The sequence below is a fragment of the Podarcis pityusensis genome, assembly GCF_964106645.2.
Source record: "Podarcis pityusensis genome assembly, chromosome: 6".
NCBI classification, from domain to species: Eukaryota; Metazoa; Chordata; class Lepidosauria; order Squamata; family Lacertidae; genus Podarcis; species Podarcis pityusensis.
In genome coordinates this window covers 65,530,560-65,558,422 of record NC_138030.1, presented here as the reverse complement: position 1 = coordinate 65,558,422, position 27,863 = coordinate 65,530,560, and the positions used below count along the sequence as shown (strand labels likewise).

Genomic DNA, 27,863 nt, shown 5'->3' with positions numbered 1-27,863 from the left:
CGGAAGCTGTACGCTGGCTCCCTCGGCCAATAAAGCGAGATGAGCGCCGCAACCCCAGAGTCGGTCACGACTGGACCTAATGGTCAGGGGTCCCTTTACCTTTATGTGTGTATTATATTCTCTTCACCATTAATTGGACACAATCTGCTTCCATATATCTGGTATTGGGGAGATGAGGGAGTGGCCTTTGAACAAGCTTGACTTTGGCAACTCTTTTAGAAATTAAAACCAGAACTAAATTTAGATTTCATGTTTGACTTTTAAACTTAGCAACATTTTGAACATTTTTTAGCCAGTGTAGAGAGATTTTGTTGTGCACTTCCTCCATGTGGAAGGTTTTAACTCCAACTGGGATGCTTCTCTCTTTAATGTATCCCAGAGAGTTACAGAAACATAGATGCTTGCTTTTTGTTTTCATAAAAAATCAAGAATGTTACAATGCCATTAGCCATGAAACTCCTGAAATCATACAGCTCTCAATTAAAACGTGAGCATACATTCTTGGAGAGCGTTTGTTTCTGGAACAAGTGAGGAAGTTGCCTCGAGGAGCTAATTTGCATAATATATTTTCCACATGATTATTGGGCCCGTCATGCAATTTTCTGCCTTTGCACTTTCTGCTCTCGTGGATCTGTTTCTCAAATGCATTGGGCACCGTTCAGCACTTGATTATCCAAGGTGAAGGGTATGCAAATCATTGTGTGTCAGCCCAGCATCCATCCATTGCCATGTGAAATTGTTCATTGCAAATTGCAGTATACTTTCTGTGTCAGGTTTGGAAAAGGCAAGTAAACTGAAGGTTGTTCTTCAAGGAGTAACATTGGGGGTGGGGGGCAGCTAATGTGAACCCGTGCCTGAGTATGTAAACAACCTGAGAGGAATTTGTATAATAATCTCACAGTTTATTCAGTTTACTGGGAGTACTGGCACATACGCACTAAACAGTATGAAAGTTGGGGGAAGTGGGAGAATGTAATACAAAATAATACATCGCTGTCACTGCAATAACTGTGTGACAGTTTACACACAATCGTTAGTAATTTGTTAAAAGTGTTTAAAAATGTTCTTAAATGCTTGGTTACAGTTTAAGAAATATTTAAAAATTCTGTATTAGAGTAAATGTCAATTGCCACACAGCTGTCCCTGAAAATGTTCATCAAGTAACAGATATTTACTACACAATTTTATGTGACAACATCCTTAAAATTATTTGTTATGTAATCATATTTCCAAGCTCCACTCCCGTTTTTACACTGTTCTCAGGCTGCTTTTAGGTTCAAATAACGATCCTGATTATCTTGGAATTACCGTATTTTTTGCTCTATAAGACTCACTTTTTCCCTCCTAAAAAGTAAGGGGAAATGTGTGTGCGTCTTACGGAGCGAATGCAGGCTGCGCAGCTATCCCAGAAGCCAGAACAGCAAGAGGGATCGCTGCACAGTGATCCCTCTTGTTCTGGCTTCTGAGATTCAGAATATTTTTTTTCTTGTTTTCCTCCTCCAAAAACTAGGTGCGTCTTATGGTCTGGTGCGTCTTATAGAGCAAAAAATACGGTATTTTTGAGTGACACTGGGATAATAGAGGTCATGATCAGACACATCTTTTAAAACATCAATTCCATTCATCTTTCCCAAATACTATGCTAAAATAGCAGCAAAAGCCAACCACTGGATAATGACTGTCTAATCGTAAATATATATTTCTTCAAATGGAACTGAGCGTTTGAAGCAAAGCACAGCATTTTATTGCTTTAAGACAAATCATTCACAAACACTCATATACTATAATGCTCATCAAGTATGAACCTTATATATGTATAATTAAACACAACACACAAATGTAATCAGGACAGGGGTACACATTCAGACATGTGGGGACTTGTGAAGTGCAGCACTGAAACTAGCTACTTGAAAGCGGTGATGTCCTGGTTTGATATCTGTCGATAAACTTAATTTTCTTGCTTTCAGTGATACTACTTTGCATAGTGGAAGTTGTCATTATACTAATGTTAATATTTCTGAGAAATCGAATCCGAATCGCCATTGCACTTTTGAAAGAAGGTAGCAGGTATGTATACTGGAAACACATAATCATTGGACCTCTCATATTTGTATTGTGTGTTTTTTTGGCGCTGAAATAGCACTTTGAAGGAGTGAGACAAGCCCCTCCCTCTCACCATGCAGATATTCTTGAGAGTGACTCATGAATGCCTAGTCATGCAGTTGCTCAGTTCATACAATTTCTCTCCCGAAGAATAGGGGAAAGTATCACTTGGTACTAGATCCTCAAATTATCAAGTAGTCACATGGAGAGGTCAATATGCAGCAGCCTGCAAAGTGATTGGAAATCAATGCAACATCAAGGTCATGGGCATGATGTTCTCCCTGTGTCTACTGGCACCCTAGCCAAAGAACAGCAGCCACGTTGTGAATTGCCTGTAATTCAAGCACAGCAACACGTATAAGCCATGTAGTCTGCAGTGCTAACATGTGGTAGGGACCAGTTCCGTGGAACAGCATCCCTGTTAAGATATGACACATGTCCTCTATTTGTACTTTCCAGAAACAATTCAAGACATTTTCGTTTCCACAGGTCTTTGCTGCTGGATGAAACTGCCTCTACCTTAGGTGTTTATACTGCCTTGATTTTTTTTTTTTAGTCTATTTATAATTATCCTTTTTGTTCTGTTCTTAAAGCTATTTTTAGTTATATGTCAATCGACCTAGAGGCATGTGGAAAGCATAAATTCAAAAAATAATTTTTAAAAAGACCCTCATGAAAATTTGTAACCAGCATTTCAGATGTTCCTGACAGAAGGCACAGCACATATCTAGCATCCAGGAGCAAACCTCTCTCATGGAGTGCACCCAGATTGTAAATATACTGTGCCAGAAGTACTATGGCCCCATTTAAGAACTGGCAAACAACACCCGTAAGATTAGGTGGGCCACAACTGGTGCATATCCTTCATCCAGCCCATTATTGAGAATGTTGTTTTTAGAAGCACTGAGAGTGAAAAATCAGTTGGGTGAATTTTAATGCCACCACATGCCAGGCTATTTAACAGTCTCATCCCACATATAAATATTCAACAGTGAGGATGGCAGAATATAATCCAGAAGTCCATGTAGAACATCTGTCAAGGTGTAGAACAGAAATTGCTCAGTAACACTGTCTAAAAGTGGTGTAAACTGCCCTGAGACCTGTGGGTATAGTGCAGTATATAAATTGAATCAATCAATGAATGAATGAATGTAGCCACTACGCTGCTGAACGATCCCTGTGCTAACATGGGCATTGTATTTTCTTGCATATAAAACACTTATTTTCATGTAGGCAACATTTATTTGTTATCTTTATTGGTCTTTTCACACACCAAGTCTTTAGATCTAAAAGTATGCCACTTTTATAGTGAATTTGGTAGACCATTTTATCAAACATTCAACATTCTTCCCGTTATGTTGATGCTGTAAGTGCGAACAGATTTCGTCCCAGTGGCAACCTATGCTTGAGTAACCAAGTGTATAGATTTCTTGAGTCTGTTGTCATAAACAGATTTATACAGCTAACGGCTTCATCATACCAGTGCTGGAACGTGAATATGTACCTGTGCCCTTTCTTGGAGCCGATTTTCTCTCAAGCCAGCAGCATCAAAATATGGAGGCTCTTGTGGAATAAAGAGACTGCGATTTAAATATGTAACAGTCCCTTTTCATTAAAGCTATAAACATGGAGTTCAGCAGTTATATGTTGCAGCACCAGTTTGTACTATATAATTTTATCCTTATCATTACAATTCAGAGCCACTTGGTAAAATAAGATGCTTTTATTCAAATAAGCGTCAAACAGAAACACTCTTGAAACTTTATAAACTTCCTGGTAGGAGGTAATAATGCCTTATAGTTTTGCCTCTGCATTCAAAGGTCACTTGAGGGCAATACTTTCTGATATTTATGCATAATGCATGAAAAGAAATGCTGCGTGTAATAATTATGAATGCAGCAGAGCGTACCCTATAGTCAAGGCCTTGAAAAATACGTTGCTAATGACTGAGAGCTAAATGATTCCCCCCCCCCAGCTCAGTTTAACATTTTTTCAATGAAAAGGCAATTTATATTAAGCAATAAAGCGTTCGCAATCTATTGCTAGAACAGTTAACAAGCAGTTTGTTAGAACAAACGGTCTGTGTCTTCACTGTCAACCAAGAGCTCTGTCGTTAATTCCTGAAAACCACTGATTTGTGGTTATTATTCCTTAAGTAGCATAAAGTGATACATTCTCCAGTGACTCAAAAACTATTCAAGGGGTTTCTAGCACCAGTCATGATTTTCCCATGCGGAACTACTGTTTAATGTAAAAAATTCCTACCAGTAGCACCTTAGAGACCAACTAAGTTTGTTATTGATATGAGCTTCCGTGTGCATGCACACTTTTTCACTATCACGCAGTGCTTGAGCCTTGGTCCATATGGGGCAGAAAAGCATTATCAGCTTTCCATTCCCTCATCACTGAAGGTTGCAGAAAAATGCTGCAACAGCAAAATGCTGTGGGTAGGATGCACCTAATGAGCCCTGTTAAGTGAAAGCCCTGCACAGACACCTCCGCTTGCGAAACAGAGCTTACCCCATCCTCACCGGCCCTTCAACTTGGGATTATTCTGTCTGGCAAGCTGATGGAACAGTTCAGTGTTGAATTCTACCCACTATGTTTCACTCCTACAAACATTCCCAGAAGGAAGGAAGGAAGGAAGGAAGGAAGGAAGGAAGGAAGGAAGGAAGGATCTACTATAGCATTGTATGGGAGCAAAAGGGAACCAGGTTAGCTGTGACAGCTTAAAAAAACAACGATATGCTAAGCACTGGGAACAGGGCTTCCAGAGAGGACAAGGTGCACAGTAGCAACCACAGCCTGGACAAAAGGTAGCAGCTCAGGGGGAATTAAGAAGAAGAAAAGAATCAATGTTATGAAACCTGAAAGCAAAAGCCAACGTACAGGAAAATCAATACATCTCAGAGCAAAATACATAAAAATGATAATCTAAAAAACAATGACAGAGTGTTAAAGAGGAATGAAATGGAGGAGGAGATGGAACCAGGAACAGAATGTAACAGAAAATGGTGGAAGGCAGTAATATGAGGTTTTATAATAAAAAGAGAAAGTAGGAAACCAGAAAGAACAATAAAAAATATTTTACTAAGGAACATATCACTCAGTCAAACAAGAGTAGGAAACGTTTCAAAGGTTAAAAAGGCATATAAACTTTGATATTTATGGCTTACAAATATATTTTTCCTCTCTCTTTTTTAGAGCAATTGGTTACATCATGTCTACGTTATTCTACCCAATCATCACCTTCATCCTTATCGCAATCTGCATTTCTTACTGGGCAGTGACAGCTGTGTATCCTTCTTTGAGTAAGAAAGGTGCCTGGATACTTCTTGCATTCCTTGTTCAGCATTTTAGCACTAAAACAGAAAGTAAGGAGAGTGCCACCTCTTGTAAAAGAAGCTACATTGTGTGTAGTGGTGAGTGGGGAGGCGGAAGAGTCCTCAGTCAGTTTTATGTCTCAGTTGAGTCAGGTTGCACTATTCAAGTCCAAGCTTGGCAGGAAACTGGTGTGGAAGCTTTTGGGGGGTTGCATATCCTAGGAGATCCCCACAACATTCACCGGGTGTGAACACCATAAGTTCTTGAAGTGTTCTTATAACAGTGACACCTGAACATCTTACGAGATTAATTCGTACTTTCTTAGCGCCACATTCTGGATGAACCTTGTAGGGTAATGGAATCTCAGTTTCGTATTATCGATACCACTTTGCATTTGGAGAAAAAGCATCCCGGAAGAGTAATATTTATAGCTTTTTCTCTCTCGTCAAAGTGATCACCTGGAGATGTATTTTTATTTTTTATTTTTCTGTATCTGCCCATAGCTTCCCCTATGGTGTCCATATACGAAGTCATTAAATCATACCATTTCCTTTTCTGTGCTTACCCCCAAGGTTACTCCACTGCTGTACTTGTTATTAAGCAAACTGCTTTACTCTCCTGTTGGAAGTGCTTGCAGGCACAGTAAATAGGGTTGTAGAAAGTGCATTCGCACAGTGGGTATCATATTTTATGCTAGACATGGAAAGGCAGAAATTAAATGTATTCTCTGGGGCTTTCCCTGTGAATGCCAAGTATCTCTTGTGCTATGTTTCTCTGTTCAGAGTCTGTGATTCTGTTTCCTACTTAACCCAATTAAATCAAGCTTTCTAGCTACATCCGGAGAACCTGTGTACAAAGTCATGGCTAATCAAAGCCTGTGCAAGTATGCAAATCTGACCTGCTACCCAGAGGTAAGCAGCATTTTATTTTATTTTATTTTTGTAAATGCTGTGTGAATTCTAGCTCTTATTGAATGTCCTGTACATATGAAGTCAGTTTGAAAAACAATGCAGGTTCTCCACTCCCTATACTTTCTGATAATAGAACTGCACACATGAACATCATCACCATCATTATTACTTGTGTGTCTTTGTTTCTCAATTTGATCCTTTTTCATGGTTTTGAATGTATTGTATTTTCTGCATTGCGCCTTGCAGTTATTTTTATTGATCATGGATTAGTAATTCTTTATTGTAATTGGTAAGAGTGAATTTCTATATAATTATTATTTGCTGAGGTTTTGAGAGTTAATTTTATTGTGTGCTATTATATTCTAAAAGATTTTTTAATATTACTTTATTTGATGGAAGTCGTTCCATTTTAAATGTTATAAGCTGCGTGTTCTTTGTTGTATATTTTGTTGCTGTATAATGATACAGAAAGGTAGTATACAAATTAAAAGAGAGATGAAATGAAATGAAACCTATATGTCCCACTTATTATTAGTTCAGGAGTCATCAATATCTTCTGTAGTGCCTGTGGAAGGTCTCGTTAAATATCCCCTCAAAATATCAGAATAAATTGAAGACTGTTTGCTCCTCCTGCTCAGTTCGTGTTTGCATGGGCTTGGTCTCTCCATAGAACATGCCCACATTTCATTGACTGTCAGGACTGGACAACGACTGTCTCTTTCCTATTTGAAATCAATAGTAGTGCAAAAAGCTTCCCCTCAGTGAGTTAGTGTGGTGGTGGCGGCTGGTGTGGGTGCCTTTCTCCTATCAGAGGGGGAGAGGGTACATCCACAATATTTTGTAGTACTCTCTCTCTCTCTTTGCTCCTTTACTTGAGGCAACAATTTTGTTTTGTGCCACTCCCACAGCAGCTATTTTGTGTTATGCCACGCCCCAGTGGCAGCCATTTGTGACTGGCGCCCACAGCACTTTCTCAAGATCCCAAATGGGACCAAAAATGTTGGCCCCTATTGTAGTTACTTTATTGGCCCTTAATTCCATTAGGAACCTTCTGTATTACCTGTGTCTAGCTGCTGCCACGGGCAAGATACTGGGTAACATGGACCATTGCTGCCAGTCTTTAGGACTATTCTCATGAAATCATTTGCCAGATGAGCTAACTACCGGTTCAGATTTATTAATGTGTTGATGATTTAGAATTGTACTGAAACATTTTTATATCCCCTTATTTGTGACCTTTCCCCCCTCCCCTTGTCCATAGACATTCAACACAACCAATGTAACCAAGCTGTGTCCAGGAGCCCAGTGTACTTTTGCTTTCTATGGTGGAGAAAGCCTGTACCACAGATACATCTTAATCTTTCAAATCAGCAACGTGTTTGTGTTCCTCTGGCTGGTGAACTTTGCAATTGCATTGGGTCAGTGTACTCTTGCTGGTGCCTTTGCCTCTTACTACTGGGCCTTTAGAAAACCTGCTGATATTCCAGCATGCCCACTCTTTTCTTCATTTGGACGAGCAATACGGTAAGTTAAAGAATCACTCGTCCACATTCGTATCTGTTTCTGCTTTTAGTAACGTGCCCTATACAGTGGTGCCCCGCAAGACGAATGCCTCGCAAGACGGAAAACCCACTAGACGAAAGGGTTTTCCGTTTTGGAGGTGCTTCGCAAAACGAATTTCCTGTGTGCTTGCTTCGCAAGACGAAAATGTCTTGCGAGTTCCTGCGGGGTTTTTTTCCTTTCTCCCCCCCCCTTTTTCCCAAGCCGCTAAACCGCTTATCAGCTGATGGGCTAAGCCGCTTAACAGCTGGTCGCTAAGCCGCTTATCAGCTGATCGTTAAGCCGCTTATCAGCTTTTTCCCAAGCCGCTAAACTGCTTATCAGCTAATGGGCTAAGCCGCTTAACAGCTGGTCGCTAAGCCGCTTATCAGCTGATCGCTAAGCCGCTTAACAGCTGGTCGCTAAGCCGCTTATCAGCTGATCGTTAAGCCCACTAAACCGCTAATGGGCTTGCTTCGCAAGACGAAAAAACCCGCAAGACGAAGCGACTCGTGGAACGGATTCTTTTCGTCTTGCGAGGCACCACTGTACCTTACAGTGAAAAGTGGCTTTTAGAATCAAAACAAATACAGAATTTAATACATCGCTATACTTGCATGTCTAGTCGGTATACCAGGAGCAGTGCATGTGGTGGAATCAGACCACTAAGCTGCCCTCCCAACATCACATATTTGCTGTGGGGCAGGTTGAAGCCATGCTGTTACACTAGCAGAATTGCTAGATTGGTATGTGGGGGGGGGGGGAGGCTGACAGTGCAACCACCTGGGCATGCCCTACCTCCATCCAGGTAAGCAGCAGCAACGTCAGTGTAGAAAGGGCAGCTCTGTGACTCAGTCCCATCATAAGCCCTGCTTCCCACATAAAGCCTCCTCTCAGTCATTAAGCCTTTTCCATTTGCTGCTTTACATAAGATATTTAGAATCTTTGAATTGTACCCTCCCCTTAGCCATGGAGATAGGAGCAAGCTAGAAATAAAAAGCAAAAGAAAGGAATACTTTGTGTATACATGATTTATTAATATAAGAGAATTATTTAATTGCCGTATAGGAAGCTGCATTTTGCAATCCATGGATATATTCATAGTTTGGAGGGGGGGAGTTGTGTCAGCTGCCTCACCTGTGTTGTTTATCATAACAGCACCGTGTCCAAAAACAGATCTCTTCCTGATTCATACAATATATTTTTCCTACTAGATATCACACTGGTTCCCTAGCATTTGGCTCTTTAATTCTTGCAATAGTCCAACTCATTAGAGTAATCCTGGAATACCTGGATCACAAACTCAAAGGTGAGTTTCATGACATTGCACATTCTCTATTCCCATTGAGAGTATGGTATATATTTGCTATGAAAAGCTGGTAATCATCTCTCGGGCTCATAGGCTAGTATGGTTCAGAAATGTGGGCCACAAGCCCCTGTTTCTCTTTTAATGATGGGAAATACTGTGTACATGCATTATGAATGCACCTGTGCAGTAACTGATGAGGTTTTCTTTTTTATAATAATCATTCATGGAGTGTTCAGGGTGTCTGTAGTTTATGCTGCTTCTCCTCTGGCACAGCAAGAAATGAAATAATGGCCTGGTTCTCATATCACATTAATCTGAATTTTCAGTGTGCTTGTGCACAATGTTGAAAAGTTCTCGGCTCTCCTCCTGCTGCTATGTGTGAGGCTTCCATAGTCTGGCTCATCATGGTCCAGGGTTTTTTATTCTTTCCCCCCCAAAACCGCAATCAGAAAGCCCAAGAGCAAACCTTGGTCACCACTCACTGGGCAGAAACAAATGACAAACTCTAGTTAGGACATCACAACAAGCTGTACTTTGGTAAGGCAGCAGGTGGAGAAGTGACAAAGGAGCAGAATCAGAATCTTTTCAGAAGTGTGCACCAACACACTGCATTCACAGTAAACCACGGTTTGCTTTTACAAAAAAGCAGGGATGGTGTGGAATGGGAAACCCTAGTACCTTTATCAGTTCTGAACTATATGTCAACAACAACAGCTTAAATGTGCTGTGTGGCAAATCCAAAGGTTCAGTTTTGTGCTGGCTTGCAGATGATAAACTGCTAAACTACAGCATGGTAGATTCCACATAGTGCTTTTTAGGGGATGGTACTCATCAGTAAGAAGTACCTTATCCTCTGGCCTTTTTGCTGCCCATGACAGCCATTGTGTGCACACAACACTTTTATCTAGATACCAGTACTGGCACCCCCCCCCTTTTTTAAGGAAAACCCCTCACAAAACACTGTACATACTTGTTGCAAATCAGTGAGAAAGCAATCAGCCAGAAAACCCACACAGATGTGCTGGTGCAAACCAAGTCAAATCAAGTATGGGCCATGTTTTCCATCTTAGGTTTTCTTCTTTCTTAAGAAATGTTTCCTTTTCCCCCTCCTGCAGGCTCACAGAATGTCTTTGCTAAGTTCCTCCTTTGCTGCCTCAAATGCTGTTTCTGGTGCCTGGAAAAATTCCTCAAATTTATCAACAGAAATGCCTACATCATGGTATGTATTTTCTCTCTCTTCTTTGCCAGTATGCTGTTGTGTCATGTCTGAAGACCAGTTAGTGGTGTGGCAAACACAACCCCCTAGAGAGCCTTATTTTAAACTACAGTGGTACCTCGGGTTAAGTACGTAATTCGTTCCGGAGGTCCATTCTTAACCTGAAACTGTTCTTAACCTGAAGCACCACTTTAGCTAATGGGGCCTCCTGCTGCTGCCGTGCCGCCAGAGCACGATTTCTGTTCTCATCCTGAAGCAAAGTTCTTAACCTGAAGCACTATTTTTGGGTTAGCGGAGTCTGTAACCTGAAGCATATGTAACCTGAAGAGTATGTAACCCGAGGTACCACTGTATAATATTTAGTGATATCATCTTATTTAAAACAAAGTAAACAACACCATAGAAAGAAATAATGAAAACAACTCCTTAAACTGAGCTCTTCCTTTAATCAAGGGTTTAACATTATGTCTAAACCAGTGCTCATGGTTTGTTTCACCCCAAACAAACCATGCTCTATAGCCAAGGTTTGTAGTTGCCTTACCAATCATAGTCTCTTTGGAGGAAACAAACAATGAGTGCTGATTTGCATGTACAACTAAGGCAGCCACTTCAGCCCTATGTAGAGTGCATTGCCGTAGTTTGTTTGGATTTGTGATTAAGGTTCTGAATGACAGGTGTGTGTACCAAGTTGTTTTGGGTCTCGTAAAGTTTCATTGGTGGTTTCTTTCTTCCAGACAATTGGAAGACTCACTTTTTTTACAGACTTGTGTTTAAAGTCATTCTTAATATTTTTGTCTTAAGCAGATTTGTGTGGCCAGGTCCATTGTCATATTCTGTACTTCCAATTATCTGCCTGTATTTTTGGCTCCGTTACAATAATGCAAATTGTCCATTTGTGGCTTAGCTTTAGAGAAAATATTTTAGTATCTCTTAGCAGGGGACTTTTGGGGCTCTTGTATCTTGCCATTCTCATAGGTCTGGCCCCCCAGCACAGACCCTTTTCATAATGGGGCTTTCCCACAAACATGTTAACAGCTGTTAATATTTTGCAGATTGCGATATATGGTAAAAACTTCTGCACATCAGCCAGGGAAGCTTTCTTCCTGCTCATGAGAAACGTGGTGAGGTAAGGGACCGTGCATTCCATAACCCGTGGACTCGTCATTTAAAACATGATAAATGTGTTATTAAAATGGGACACCAGAGGGTGCTGCAGAGCAGCCAGCCTCCCACAGTGGGAAATTCATGTTAAGCTTTATAGAATGTTTTAATGTGAATGGTTTACAACATCAGTGTAGATCCAGCCTGTGTGACACCTGCCACTCCATGGCACTTCAAAAACATACTCTACTAATCTATTAAATATTCAAACCATTGCCAGCGTTGAAGGCCTAAGCTGCAGAAGCAACAGAATGATCTGATGTATTGCACCATACCACTGCAGAAGGGGGGGAGGAGAAACACCCTTTTGAATGCTTCCCTACGTTAAAAACAACAACAAACAATGAAAAAAGCTAACGTTAAGAACGGTTTTAGCTTTGCATGATTATTTCTGTACTAGATCTCAACTTGCAATGAGTTTTTTAAAAAATAAATAAATAATGTTGGGATTTTTACATAAGGGGGGCATAAAAAAATGTCACCCCCCTCCTCCAAAATTACTTTCTGAACTGGTATAGTAAATACCATTACTTCATTTGTTGCTTAGTTAAATAATTAGTTCAGCAGCTTTTAAGATACTAATCAGAAAGTGAAAGAGCATCCACCTTTCCCCCAGTATCTCAGAATATAAATCTTTTCTGCCCTTAGATTAATTAGCATGTTTGAACTCTTATCTTTAAAACTAGACTCTTCAGCACAGTGAACTATTACATTACATGGTTGCTTTAGAATTAAACTTTTCAAATTAGTTTTCACACCAAAGCTTCTCAACGATTTTAATGTTGGCTGAAAGTAGCTCTGTTTTAACTTTTGGAGATAAACCTTTTGCAATCCTGTTCATTATCTCTGTTGCATAGAGTTGCAGTGCTGGACAAAGTGACAGACTTTTTACTATTCCTGGGGAAAATTCTTGTTGCTGGAGGTGTGGGTAAGTCAACAGACTCTTATTTTCAGCTTGGTTGAGTTAAAGGAATAGCTTGATAAGGAGCTTTGACTGAGGCTGAATCTAGACACATCAAAGAACCGTTTTAGTTTACAACGTTGTAAATTTAAACAGGGAAAACAGGTAGAGAAAAATGAGGCTCTACGTCGCCATCTGGTGGCACAATGTTATATCACGCGTAAAGGTAAAGGTACCCCTGCCCATACGGGCCAGTCGTGTCCGACTCTAGGGTTGTGCGCTCATCTCACTTAAGAGGCCGGAGGCCAGCGCTGTCCGACGACACTTCTGGGTCACGTGGCCAGTGTGACGAAGCTGCTCTGGCGAGCCAGCACCAGCACAGCACACGGAAACGCCATTTACCTTCCTGCTATAAAGTGGTACCTATTTATCTACTTGCACTTAGAGGTGCTTTCGAACTGCTAGGTGGGCAGGAGCTGGGACCGAAAGACGGGAGCTCACCCCACCGCAGGGATTCAAACCGCCGACCATATGATCGGCAAGTCCTAGGCACTGAGGTTTTACCCACAGCGCCACCCGCGTCCCTATATCACACATACAACACATATAAATTGCTTTTTCTTTACCAGTCTAGCTGAGTACTGAGACCTCTCTGATTTGGGCACTACTAATTCAAATGTTGTAGCCTTTTTAAAACCTGAGCTTTGTTCATGTAAATCTTTGTGGGGAAATCTCATTATCCCAGTGTCTCGGGACGTTCATTAATCGGATAAACAAGGGGCAATTTAGATTATTTTACTGGCATGAATCTAAACTGACAGCAAGCAAAAGAATTCGGGCCACAATTAGATGGGAATAAGGGAAGAAATGCATGCAACAAGAAAAACAATGGTTCCCCAAACCAATATTTATCACATATCATTATGTTTGGGGGCATTTCCAGCAGAGGACTAGTGACGATGCTTAATCCAATCCATGGCTGGCTTTTTAGCTCTTTTTTCCAGCTGGCCTTCAACTTCTAAACTCAACTGGAGCAAAACAGTTTGGGGGGGATGTGGGTATGACTGTATGACCAGTGCTGAGACACCCTCTTCTTTGTGCTCGCTGATTCTTCCCTTTTAAAAAGTCCTCTGGTTTTTGGAATACAGGATTGCTGAGTAACAGTTGAATTTGCATGTAAAGAAACCCCCACATACTTTGATTTATTATGGGCAATTTTAAATGAGCCCACTCCACTGGCATGAGTGGGGTAAACATACCAAGAAGCCTTGCTTTCCTGTTACAATTGAATCAAGGATGAACAGGTCAACAAAAACTCATGGCTTAAAGTTGCCTAGTGATTGTTGGCTAGAGAAAGGCTGGCTTATCATAACATGCAAATGCAGACAGCATGTAGTTCCGCCTTAACCTAGGTTTTTAGTACTGAGGGAATCCACTATATTCACAGGGTTAGGCCAAAATAGGCTTCCTTCTTTCTCCTTAAATTTTGCAACACGTGCAAGAAATGCAACACTTGGTAAGCAGTAACATTTCACTGCTTCTCTGAAGACTTTTACTAGCTGCACTTCAAATTGTGGGAGATCATTTATCGCTACAAAGAGCATATATAAAAAACAAAAGGCAAAAGGTGTGGTTCTGTAAATAAATGGAACTGAGGAGAACATCATCTGGCATGGAAAGGGAGCTACTCAACTGTGTAGCTCAACAGTTGTCATGTTTAGTTATGCAGAGAACAGTCAGCCTCTCAAGCCATTTGACCTCCACACCTCGATGGTTTAATTCCTGAGGACTATGAATTGAAGTCTCATACTGCAGAGACCTATAACTTTTTGTTCATATGGTTGTTCAGGGGAGATATGAACTATTAGATTCCTGAAGTCAAACATGGTGCAAGTCTTGTCATGGATTCTGAAAGCCATAACATATGTAGGTACTAGCCATTCAAGAAATATGGTTAAATTGTTTGGATCAGAAGCAGAAATCAGGTTTTATTTTAACATCTCCCTTCTAAATCTTTCCACTCTGATCCAGCTGAGGGCTATCTGATTGTGGAGGCAGACATTAGCAGATATATCCCTAAGTGGGTTGATAAGTATGCTTCAAAATGTCTGCTTCCTATGCGATTCCTGGAGGGCTACAACTTAGCCATTCTTGCTCTGTGCACTAACTGGAAAATAATGCTAATCATGCATAGAGAGCAGGGAGTAGTGGGGTGGCTTTAATCTCCACCAAATAGTGGATCAGTACTGTCCCGGGCTGCTTTACATGTACAGAATTTGGCTTAGTATCTGTGTATTTGTAATTAATGTGAAGAGATTTAATAAAGTTTATTGTCCCAAAATATTCAATTTAAACATACCCTTAATTTCACAGTTTGAATTGATGATGTTCTGAAAGTTTGATTTTTCACTTCCTTGTTGATTTTGAACTCTTAATTCACTGGTACTCAACTTCATCTATAATGTGCTGTTTGCTGCTTTGCACATTATTTTAAAGCTGTAAAAGTAAATGAGATTTGTCTGGAAACGCAAACCATGAAATAGTGAAATTGATTAATGTTTTCCTTATGCTTAAGGACAAATCCCTTGGGCTAATTAATTTACATGTCTTTCCCTTCCTACTTAGCACAGATGTTATTGGGAATTAATATCTCAATTTGTCATATAAAATGTTGAATCAGATATATGGAAATACACTGTAGTTGAATGGTTCTCCAAGACTAAAAGTAGCTGAGTTTTTTTTTTTAAAAAAAATCAAATTTGTGTTTCTTTTCTCTCTTTTTAAAATTGTACTTTTCATTGCACTGTCTTCTTCTTTACTTATAAAAGCCAGTTTGATTCATAACATGATGTTATTGATTAAAATCTTCTGGTTGTGTGAATCACAAATAATTAATCTGAATACAGTTTTGTCCCAGTACGAATACTGGAAATAATTCAAGACAGAGTTATCTGCTTGAAAAAATCTTATATTTCCCCCTCTTATAGGTGTCCTAGGTTTCTTCTTCTTCACACACAGGATACCAATATTCACACAAGAAGCACCATCACTGAATTACTATTGGGTCCCACTCTTGGTAAGAACATTACTAAAGTTCTTAGAAACCAGGTGATCTAGGCCTGGCACCTAGCACCCACCATGGCATGGCAAATGTTAGGATCCATGGGTCTTGAACTCCCTCATTCCCCTTCCCCCTTCCTCTAACAGTGACATCCTTTGCATTTTGTCTGTTGTCAGGCTTTTTCTATTCATCTTAGGGCTTCACACTGATAAGAAGCAGCAGAGGGCAGAATAGATAAGTCCAGAACAAATACACAGTTATATTAGTGCTTCCCAGAAGACACAGTGGCACAGTCCATGCTCACCAGATACATGGCAGGGAAGAGGAGAGGTCAGGGATCAACATCATAGAACAAGAGGGTTCAAGGTTGGGATGGGGGGGTCATCAAGCACCAAAGGAGCTTGCATTAGTGAGATACAGAGTCCCATTGCTTGGGATGGTTTATTTTATATCGCATCTAATTGTCTACTTAGGCAGGAAAAACTTGAAATCCAATGAGTTTGCAAGAGCGCTGCAGATCCACAATTAAAGCCATGGTCAGGCATTCTCCTAAACATGTGGGACTAGGGCAGTAGGACCTTGAGGCAAACCCTGCCCTCAGTATTCCTGTGAGTTCTGGTACTTCTTGCTGGTTTTTTAATGCATGTTAATTGAAGAAACTCTTCCCCAAACTGGGAACCCTGATAAGTGCGGGTTCCTGCTTGCAGGGAGATTTATAAAAGCACATTAAAAGTCCCTTCAGGCCTTTGCATTAATCACAGGAAGATCTGAAAAGCAGCTTGCAAGCCATGGACATTGCAGGCATTACCTTCACCTATGGTTTAAACTTTTGTCTGTTCAGAAAATTGCCTGAACATAGCTCTTGTCTTCTCATGGTTTTAAGTAAGGAATTCTTGTTTTTTCTATTTATTCAGACAATTGCAATCATCTCTAAGCAATATACAGAAATTCAATACAATGGTGTTTTTTTAAAAAAATCCCCAAATTATAAAACCAGAAATCAGAATGCCTGCTGGAGTTTTCTTTGTTCGTTTATTTAAGTCTTCAGTAGATGTCTGACCTAAACTGGAAGGGAGTTTGATAAAATTGGGCCCCTCAGGCTCTTGTGAATACAAACAGTGCAAAGACCTCACTGATCAAGGCAAGGACTTAAGGGATCAGGAGGTACCTGACATATCCTGCAGTCCAACTTCTTAAGGGGCATGTAAATTGATATAATGAGCACTCACACTTTACATTGTGGGTGCCCTTTGCGGGATTGTGTGTGGTGCTACAGTTCCCAGGGAGGATACTGGCAAACGGGCTGGCTTGCCTCTCAGTGTTAATTTTTGGAGGTTCACACCCAGCCTCAGTAATCAAGTTTATTGCTGGGAGGTGGGGCCAGCCCCATTTATAAATAGAGTTTGGAGCTGACAATAGCCAGGCAGTCGGCTCTGGAGATTCACCCTCCCTCCCCTCCCTTTGTTTAATGTTTCTTGTTTGCAGGTTAAGTTTTTCTTCCGGTTTAGCGGACGCTGCTACAGTCTTTGACTGGTTGCTGTTGAAGGACCGGGAAGAAATTTTCCTGCATTGGCACGTTTTGTCTTCTTCGTAGCAATTCATCACAACTTTGGCGGTTATGGCCTTGGGTGGAATCCTTGAGTCTTTTCTTCCCTATTTGGGCGTGAAGTGGCGACTCACCCCCCTGCGGTGGCAATTCCCGCGTCCCCTCTTAAAGGGGTTATATATATGGGTGTTACTGGCCATACACTGAAAGGTTGTCAGTGAACTACTCTACATGCAGGAATATAGCTGGGCTGCCTTACGTCTCACAGAGTACCCCCATATCCCATTTACCCTGATGAGTCCCAGTTTCCCCCGGCTGGGGGGCTTGGAGGGATACACGCCCAAGGCCTAAGCCAAGGTCTTCCTACATTCCGAAGTTTAATAAAGTTGTGGCCTAATTTTAATTCCATATAACATTGTCAGAGTCTTTATTCCTTCCTTATGATCCCTGGGAGCTGGGGCTGTCGCTGCCTGGTCATGTAATATTATTTAATTCCCATATGATAATGTATAATTAACATGTTTCTTCCTCCTTTTTTCAGACGGTCATTATAGGCTCTTACCTAGTTGCACACGGTTTCTTCAGTGTCTATGCAATGTGTGTTGACACACTTTTCCTCTGCTTTTGTAAGTAATTGGCTCTTTGTTGTTTACTTTCCTCTTTTTGATAATGCTAAGATAAAGAATATGTAGTAGGAAGCCATTGCTGTTTCTCTCATTGTGCTGTTTGATCCACTGCAATCTTCACTACACAAGAGATTATGAATTACAGCAATATCAGATGTGGCTTCATTAGTTCAGTCGGTAAAATGTGACTATTCACTAGACCAGCTAGTCTTCAGAGACTGTTTCATAATAAGTACTAACATGTTGCTTCTGGGTGCTCTGTAGTTTCATCATGTCCAGTGTGTTTCACTTAGATGAATGCTGTGTCGCCCCGCTTATAACAGCCTTGCAATTTTTGTAGGCACAAGAATGTTGTATTAATTTAAAATAATGTAAAACTGTATTCCCCCTACAGGGGCTGAAGGTTTAATATACATTGACATGACAAACATATATCAGCCCTTATTCACATGTTAATCGGAGCTAGGTATTAGCCACATAACATATTTTCAGTATCAAGACTCTTGTAATGCCATGATAGATAGATAGATAGATAGATAGATAGATAGATAATAGATAGATAGATAGATAGATAGATATGTACCTTGGAACACATGTAAAGTGCTTATCATTACCACTATAATCAGCCCATAAACACCTGGAATTCACAATATTATTTGAATAAGTGAAAACTTGCCTTCTATCCAGTTATCGTTTTATTTTCTATGCATTCCTGATTTTCTGTTCCTCTGTGATATTGATCTCCAATATAGAGATCTTTTTCTCCCCGCTCCGCTTTCTGACCACCTTCTGAGCAAGGGACCCAGCTATTTTGAGGCTGAAATCTATAACTGAAAGCTGATTGCCACCACCATTTTGCATGCACGTTGGCTTTTTCTGCCATTTGTGTGTGAAAGTATTCTTGTGAAAATTCTAGCACTTGTCTAAACTGTGATTCACTGTCTTTCGAAAATCGCTTCAAAAAATTGGTTGGAGCAGGAGATGGTGATCTACAATCTTGGTGTGCATTCATAAAACTGATTTTTTATGTTGGAATGCACAGAAAAAAGTCAACTTGAGTTGTTGACTTCCAACAACTAATTTGTTATGAATGGTTGGGTGGATGGGATGTTGTTCATCCTCAAAAACAAGCTTGTTGCCATTATTCAAATTTAAAAATAAGGCTTTGACAAGTGAGCTTGGAGAGGATAACTCTCCACCCAGTGTATCCCACATAGTGAAATAAAGGAGCAGATTCTGAAGTTGTCAGCTGAATTTGTGAAACTTTATGGTGAATTAAATTTCTCGAAGAACACAGGCATAGGCATCCCAGTTGTTGAGTGAAATCTCTATAACTGCATAGCACTATAATATATTTTTTATGACTTGGCAGTTTATAAACATTCTTACAATACAATTTAACAGCAATGCACCTGAAAACTGCACTTCTTAAACTCAAAATGGTGTTCTTCCAAGTTCAATCAATTTATTCTTGGACTCCACCCCTTGCCCTCCCCCCCCCACCAAAAATGCAATTGTGGGATGAAATTCGGACCCTTGGATTAGTGCAATCCTTTTCCAAATGTGCTTTCTGAGAACAGGCCACTAGGAAGCTTTTCTGTGCAAGCCCTACCGAAATGAATGACGTGGGTGTCATAATGTGTAAAGGAATGCAGTGATGACCACGGGGCCTGTGAAAGAGGCTTTAATGCAGCCTTTGCCAACCTGGTGCTCTTCAGGTGTTTTGGACTACAACTCCCATCAGCCTCCGCCAACACTGCAGGCACAAGCTTGGTGAAAGCTGCCCTTATAATATATATGTGTGTCCTCTATTTTGCTGAGCAACTCTCTAAAGATATCAGCAGAGTCTGACCTCTTGTGGCAAAAATAAAAAGCAGAATAAGAAAGAGCCAGAAATAATAATACAGATTTTTCACATGGGATGCAATATTCTTAGGTACAAAGTACTGTTATTACAAGGTGGTCAAGTCCCCAAAGTATGAGATTCATAAGAAAACAGGGCCTTCAGCTTTACTACCAAGCACAGAATAATCACTTTTAATATGTTGCATGTGCAGAAGTGTTAAACGCAATGTTGCTCAACATTGGTTGTGGTCTACCTTCTGTTTATATTAAAAGGTGGGTATTAGCATTTTCGTGGCACCCTGCGACAGCACCAGCAACACTAAAATTCAGTTCTCTTGTAACAAGTTTTCTAATGTTGTTTCTTTTCCTCCCTCTGAATCTCTGTCTCTTTCTCGTTTTCATTTGTGTTTGACTGCATGGCTGCTTGCTGCTTTGGCTCCTTTTGATCACTTCGCATTCAGGTGAAGACTTGGAAAGGAATGATGGATCTACAGCAAAACCCTACTACATGTCAGCTAGTCTACACCGAATTTTGGGGAAGAAGGAACTGAGTCCTAAGAAGTTAATGGGATAATGTTGTTTTTTTTAATGTGAAAATGGCAACAGTGTCCGTTTTAAGATAAAATAAGCAGGATCCATATTATTTAGGCTAAAGAATTTTTTTTTTTAAGTATAAATGATGCTTGTGGTTAATGAATGATTTGTGTTTGCTTTGTACTATCTAAAAATGAGCAAATGGGCAACATTTAAAACCATTATTTAACAGCTGTGAAACCAGGCCACATCATAGTTTTTATAGAGTGCCTATGGAAAAGTGTAAATGTGAAGCTTTTTTAATATTTAGCTCTTAGTGTTTAATAACTTTTCTAACTCAAGATTTTGCTGTTTGAAATGACAGCCATTTTGATAAATTTTTTTATAGGTGTATATTTGTAAAGGATATTCAGGCAATTTTTGAAAGCACTACAGTGATTCCTAATTAGCCATAAACAGATCAAGACTAGTAACCAGCAGGTGGTCCTAAATTTGTAATTATGGTGCTATGGCTGTATTTTTACTGTACATGCTGGTTGACAGCAACTTAAACTGTGATTAAATTTTATTGATGGTTCCCTATGACGAAGAGCAAATTGCTATGTCAGTCTCCCCCACTACAGATGTCACATGCAAGGAGGGGAGAGAGAGAGAGAGATTAGCATCATACTGAGTCATCTCCAAGAATGCAATGAAAGTTTGTTTGAATTGCCTAGAATGAGAGTCATATTATTAAGGATAAACTGTTTTAAAAGGGTCTTGTGCCAGAGATAACATTTTAGGGATAAAATCTAGGCCAAGCAATAGCCTTTTCCATCTGATGCAATATTAAATCTGTGGTGTAATTTTTTAAAAAAATGATTAGTGGCACTGCTTAAGTGTGCCATGGTTTCATCCTGTGTTGTGTAAAGATTTAGCTCTATCGGAAATACAGTAGGCCCACAGCTTACATGAGGGTTGTGTTATACATAGTCAAAACCCATTAAGTTCAATGATGGGTGGGATTGCCAAAGTATTTTTGCCATGGAACTCGACCCGCTCTTCCCCTTTTAGGTTTTTTAAAAACTTCTTTTTACCGTTCGCGTAAAGCTGAATGCACACAAGTTAAATGTGCTTAAGTTGCAGCCTTGCCTTAATCAGAGAATGAAATCCAACTTGATAATGTGTTTTCCCCTGTGGAGAAAGCCCTCCTGGACTAGCTAAAAGCCCCAATTGAAGGTTTTGGGTTTCGTGGGGTTTTTTTGCTTTGCAGCCATCTCAACTGCTGCTAAGTGGACAGAGAAATAGAATGACATAAGTGTGGCTTAAGCTGCTTTGAGCCCCTCTATTTATATGAACATCCAATTATTTTTCATATGACGGAAGAAATATGTGTCATGCTAATGAGCATCCTGGCCAATCACTGATTAAAGCAAGAACTACATCTGAGTGTCGTTTGAGAAAACACCAGTGATTGAACATCAGCTCAGTATTCCACATAATAAAGTACAGTTTCATAATATTGAAAGTGCAGAAACATCGTAGTTCCCATCAACTATGGAAGGCAAGTGACCATATTGCTCCATAGACACAGTGGGAAAGTACTAACTGTGCGAAGATGAGAAACAGATATTGGAACACAGAACTCTTGGAGGTCTAATCTGTGTTGTTATATGTTCTTATTGGTGGAAACTGAGTGAAGAAACTAAACCTCAGAAAATTGAGAGGCTTCATCATGTTTATAGCCTTCGGTTAAGGACTTACTTTAAGGTAACTTCCTTTATTCACCCCTAAACTATATAATAATTGCAGGATTTGGCTGAATTACAATAATGTAATTTCCGCTTTTCTGCTTGTTTTGTTCCAGGGTCATGAGAGGCTTCTGAAATTAGTGTAGCATGTTGTGTTGGTGTTTTTTTTAATACAACATTATTTTGAGCTCTCTAACCCCCTTCAACATAATAGCCCTCAATCATTAAGGCAGGAATGACTGGCTATATTTATGGAGAGCATTCAATGAAAATTCATGCACACAATGACTAGTTATTTGTGGAACAGTGGCCTGTTTCTTCTGCAAGTACCATAACTGAGCATGTCTTGAGCTGACAATCTTAAAACTGGAGTTTTCCCAAATTCACTCAGGTGAACAGTTTGAACTCCACTAGCCATTTCATTTCAATGGCAGACAGGTGTTAACCACCACTCCTTGGCTTATTACAGTGAATCATGTTACTAAAAGAGGAACCTGTCAATGTTTAATACGGCCTGAAGACCTTTCTTTAACCCCCCTGTAATTTTACCTGCAAGCAAAGACTTGTTTCAAGGTGAATATATTTTGGATTAGGATGCTTAAATCCTAGATGACTAGACAACTGGAATACATTCGATTAATTTACTATGCACTCAATTATGTGCACACTTTCCAAGGCATGTGATCTATTTTCATTCCAGATGAATGTAGGCATGAGGTTAGATCCAGGGGGAAGTCAGATAAAGGGTGATGGTAGTAGAAACTGGCTTTCCCGCCCACTCCTCAACCAAGGAACTCCACCCATCCTCCTAAAAGCCTCTCGAGTGTCAGTGGACCCTGCTGAATGGTGTGGGCTATAAGGAGAAACAGGGACTCCTTGAAAGCCATTTCACAAGCCAAGCGTCCACCTGTGGGAGGTGTCTCAACTTGATTTTCAGAGATCTCCTCCATCCTGCAGCCCACCCCATTCACCAGGGTCTTCCAGCCTTTAGGAATGGCTTTTCAAGGGTCTGGGGACTGTGAGGAGGAGGAGCCAGAAAGGTCAGCTTTTGCCAGCCTCCACTCTGCAGGCTGGTCCAAATAATAATATGTAGTTCCTAAGTCTCAGATGCAATAGGAAGTGGGAAACAGGTTTATTCTTGGATTATTGATCATTTGCATACTATCAATGCCATCCATTACTGGATGACCAAAATATAATGTCCCAAATACTGCTATAAGTTAATAAGCAATTGGTTATTGTTAGCAACTGGAGGTCCTGGAAGCAAATGTGTGTTGCCATCAAAAGATGTTGTATTGAGACACTTGGGAAGCCCTGAGATCAGCATCTCTGTGCAAATTGGGGATGAGCATGAATCTGCATTGGCAGAAGGCTGCTTATGCAAAAAAAAACCTATTGTGCTGAATCAGGCCAATAGTGTACTTATTACTGCTTTTGAAATTAATACACTAATTCCAGTTGATCTCAATCAATTAGGCAAGACACTAGCCTGATTTTCAGGTTTTACATACCAGGATATATTTCAGTGTCAGTATGCCTAAAGTTGTGTCCAAGATCTTAAGATGCAACCCGAGTTACAGCTTTAATCTGGAAGCTTTGTAAGCTGCACCTCCACAAATGATACGTGTCCAAAGTGTCAAATATTTTTGAGGGGAACATCCTAGAGCCATTTTATCAATTAAGCAACTAAGAAAACTGTGAAAATGCAAAGCAATAGCACTGAAATTTGGCATTCATGCATTCATCTGAAGTATCTGCTAAATTGTTGCAAAGAGAAAACTTGGTATACAAAATTCCTGAATATCTTTCTCGGAAATGAATGTGCAAACTAGGGAATAATTTATTTTTTGAAAGATAAATACTTTTGAACTTGATTGATGTGTTTCTTAATCCTTGGGCCAAATCCTGCTGTTTATTATAATGTCGGTTTTATGCATAACGTGCTTTAACATAAAAGCTAAAGCTTGATTAAAATGCACTTCCTCGCTTTTGAGTATTGGGCAAATCATTTCGAGGTGAGATGATTAAATTTTAAAATAAGGCTTTGATCCTGCACCCATTCATGTCAAAGGAAGGCAAATGTCTCATTGACTGAACTGGTGCAGCGTCTGGCCGACGCAATGAAAAAGGGCTGATTACGTTATTGCACCAGCGTTTACAGTATAGTAAACGCCAAACCATCCAGTATAGAAAATACACTGAGGATTTTGCTGTTGTGCACGAAAAAGGTCAGCAGGTGGCAGAATTGCTTTTGTATTACATTGGTTTGATTGTTTGCTCTTTGACATTCTTCCTCCTAGTGGAAGATTTAGAAAGTCATGATGGCTCTGCTGAAAGACCTTATTACATGAGTAAATCTCTGCTGAAGATTCTGAACAAGCAGAACATGCAAACCAAGAGACAATAGGAAATGCCCAGTGTCCTAAACCACGCAATCATGTTTCGTTTGATGCATTGTTTCTTCGATACGGTATTGATTGTCAGCTATCATTTGCGCATGTTTTATACCAAAGCTATTGTAGATGTGAAGCCATCAAAAGTTTGTAACGGCATTGTGTGTGTGTGTGCGGTTTGTTTGTTTGTTTTTAAATCCAACAACAAAAACCATGGGAGCATTTTTTTATACTGAGATTTTTAAAATTATTTTTATTCTCTCCCCCCACCCCCCATTTTGCCTTTAATTCTTGTGGCTTGGGTATTTGAAATGAAAGATTGTTAAAATGTCTGGCTGCTTTTTCTGTTTCGTTTTTTTTTTTAAGAAAATATGTGAAAATATGTTGTACTGTTGCGGATTTTGCTCTGAGCGAGTGAAGAGATTTCTTAAAAAGTGAAAAGGTCCTTTTCCATTTAGGTGGTCATGGAATACGTCAATGTCTCTTGATTGCATTTAGAGCCTTGCCAGTCTCCTAGCCTGTACAGCTGTGTGCTCTATGACAAAGTGCCTTACTGGCTAATAATATTAACTAGCTTATGTTTTGAAGTTTACAAGCGCCATTTGAAACACAGAGCTACTAACTGCTTGACGAAATAAACAAAACTGTCTTTCAGCTTACTTGAAATGTATTGATACGAATCTGTTCCTTTGCCCCTATGTGAAATATTTGCAGTATCTACATTTTCCTACTATCCTCTCCAAAAAAATAAAACAAAACAGTAGAGAGTGGTATTTTTTAGAGAATTGCTTAGGGACATTTGGGTTTCTAATGCTTAGCTTTATCTGTGTCGAATGTATGCTGCAAGAAACCTTTAAGCAAGGCCTAGCTTACAGAACTCTCTTTTTAGAGGAACTATCCATGTATGTGTTTGGTGCATGGGACCCTAGCGCACTGGTTCCATGCATCCATTCCTCATCCTCAGCCTGTGCTAACCTTCCGCTTCGACAGGTGATGTGGTCCCCATGTAGGAAACATATGCAAAATTTTGAACAATGTGGTACGACCTCCCCCAGAACTTCTCACTCTCCCAGTTTAAAGATGTTTGAGAATAGGGTTGCCAACTGTCCTTTGTACCTGTGCCTTTTTAACAGTAGCCTGGCTGTGGCTTGTTGGAATGATCAGATGATAATTTCTCTCTCTCCATACTGTTAAATGCTTCAGCTGTTAATTCCTGCATATTGAGCTGCTGTTAAAAACACAACTCCAGAGGTTACCTGAAAAACTGCTAAACTGATGCAGAGCAACCCTAAGTACCTGATGTAGGTTTATTCCTGGAGTTAATGGGGAATTGATTTTCTTCTTCTTCTTCTTTCTGGCCTTGTGTTTGCAGAATATTTCTTTTCTGATTCTAGTGGTGGTGAAATAACTACTCTGCAGTTTTCACAATTAATATTATGCTGTCAGTGGCGTAAGTCCTGACAGAGCTGCTTCTTAAGCAGATGTGGTATGTATGTCCCTTTGGGCATGGGAATGCCTCCCCCCCCCCACAATAATAGCTACAGTTAATAACAACTGTAGCATATAAACCCTCCTAACAGGAGATAACAGTGGCATGCCAACCATAGCTATGGTGCAAAAAGTGCTTGTGTATCTTAGGCCCAAGGGGAGAGAGTAGACAACTTAGGGTGTAAATATTGAAATTCTTTGTCCAAATTAGTCACTTCCATAACTCCCTATACTATTTGTTCAACAGTAAAGGAGGGGAGGAAGCTTTCAGGACTGCAGCTTCACAACACCCCAGTCTTAAATGCATTTGCTTGTCTGTAAGTTCCATTGATTTCAAGTAAGTGTGTCTACAGTCAGAGAGTTTAAATACTGGACCAGATATAAAATTGGCTTTATCAAAGTAAAAGAAATGGGACCAGGGTTTAATTTTTAGAGCTTTTCTTACAGGGACTCGCACCTTCATAGAAGGTGGTTAGCTAGTCAGGGCTGTACCACACACCTGTGTCAATTCTTTAAAGAACTACACCCCTACTATTTAAATTAGAAGAAATGGGAATGAAAAGATGCATACTACACTTGTGTAAAGTGTTTATTGCTTTGTTGACTAGTGTGAAATGGATGCTTTGTTTTTAGACTCTTGCTAAGATGTCATTTTATAAAACGACTCTTAATTTTATAACTTTTGATACTGAATTATTGCTTCCCTTGTAAAATGTTGGTAATTTGCACTTCACAGTATTAAAACTTAAGAACATAATGGCTTCTTCAGTTTTTGAAATGTATGGCTAATGGTACTAATATTGATCATTCATGCAGTCTGTTTGTTTGTAAAAAAAAAAGGGGGGGCCTATCAGCATCAGAAATATGTATTCATAAATTGCATGGTGGCAAATGAAAGACCTTGTTGTCAGTTTCCCCTGTGATCACATTTCTACTTTAAATGCGATTTTAGAGACTGTCTGTTTTTCCCCCTTTTTTGTTTTTTGTGCCCGAACCAAATTAACATGAGCACACGGCCACCTGAGCTCTAAAATCTTTTTGCTTCTGCTGTGCAGAAATATTAGGGACATATTGTTGAAAATATCTTTTCAGAACTAAAATGTTTAATATTTAACACAATTTGTTGTTCCTTATTGTTTTACAGCTCTTGAGGTTCTAATAAAGATTTAGATAAAGAAAAAGCACCTTTCTGTTTTTGTTCCTTCTTAGGTGGCGAAGAGTCATAGCTTAGTAGTAGAGCAGGCAAAAGTAGTAGATTGCCGGGTTCAATCCCTGACATCTTTAGGTAGACCTGGGAGAGAACCCTGATTCAAAAAGTGTAGAAAGCTGCTGCCAGTCAACATAGATGATCCTGAACTACATAGACCAATGACCTGACTCTGTATAAGGCAGCTTCCTCTGTTTCTATGTACCATAATTTTGAAAGGGTTCTCATTGTGTTACTGTTGTGCATAACCCCGTTCTCATCACTTCACTGAAGCACAGAAGGATAGTTTTTGATATTCATGTACTCAAAAGTATAAGCAAGTATTAGGGCAAAACATTCCTAATTTCACATATACATTAATGTGGTCCAAACTAGCAGTGAATAACCAGGAACAAAACCTTGCGGTGATAGGGGATAGCTCAGTGAAAGTGTCAGCCAGGTAAGCAGCAGCTGCGAAAAGGGTAGGATAGGCAGGGTTTTTCTTATGCTGTGGATAATTTAAAAGTAAAACAGGCTTATGCCAATTTTAACAAACTTGAAGTCTCCTTGCCATTTTTCCTATTCCCCCTCCCCTCAAAATTTGCTTTTATAGAGGAAAGGGGCCCATAAGGAGTGAATTGCACACAGTAACTAAACTATTTTAACACTTAGTTGAGCTTCAAATCTTCCTCTAGTCACGCAAACAACCTGAGGAGTGGTGGATTCACTGTCAATTGAGCAACACAATCTGTTAGATAATATGTGCTCTGCATTAGGCTGTGGCCAGAGAGATTATAGGTGTAATTAGATACCTTCTGCACAATTATTTCTAACTGTAATGGCAGCCTCACATAGACCACACTGAGGTACCTTGAGGTTACCAACACATGGGCTACAGTGCTCAGTGAACCCAACAGAACTGATAAAATACACTCCTAGCCATAGAGGACTCTTGGGAATCTAGTGACAAGGATGTATCTATATGTCTTT

General features: G+C 39.9%; 1 protein-coding gene across 2 annotated transcripts in view; it reads left to right on the top strand.

Annotated features, from left to right (window-relative positions):
* SLC44A5 (solute carrier family 44 member 5) overlaps nucleotides 1-26,444 on the top strand; it is a 164,512-nt gene extending 138,068 nt beyond the window's left edge. For both annotated transcript variants that reach the window (XM_081008982.1, XM_081008983.1), the window contains exons 12-22: nucleotides 1,968-2,067; nucleotides 5,308-5,400; nucleotides 6,251-6,338; nucleotides 7,600-7,862; nucleotides 9,092-9,186; nucleotides 10,302-10,405; nucleotides 11,455-11,528; nucleotides 12,421-12,491; nucleotides 15,452-15,540; nucleotides 17,613-17,697; nucleotides 20,004-26,444. In XM_081008982.1, coding sequence (XP_080865108.1) covers nucleotides 1,968-2,067; nucleotides 5,308-5,400; nucleotides 6,251-6,338; nucleotides 7,600-7,862; nucleotides 9,092-9,186; nucleotides 10,302-10,405; nucleotides 11,455-11,528; nucleotides 12,421-12,491; nucleotides 15,452-15,540; nucleotides 17,613-17,697; nucleotides 20,004-20,116 — 1,175 coding nt within the window. In that variant the 3' untranslated portion in view covers nucleotides 20,117-26,444. The remainder of the gene's footprint in view (nucleotides 1-1,967; nucleotides 2,068-5,307; nucleotides 5,401-6,250; nucleotides 6,339-7,599; nucleotides 7,863-9,091; nucleotides 9,187-10,301; nucleotides 10,406-11,454; nucleotides 11,529-12,420; nucleotides 12,492-15,451; nucleotides 15,541-17,612; nucleotides 17,698-20,003) is intronic.
* The last annotated feature ends 1,419 nt before the right edge of the window (nucleotides 26,445-27,863 follow it).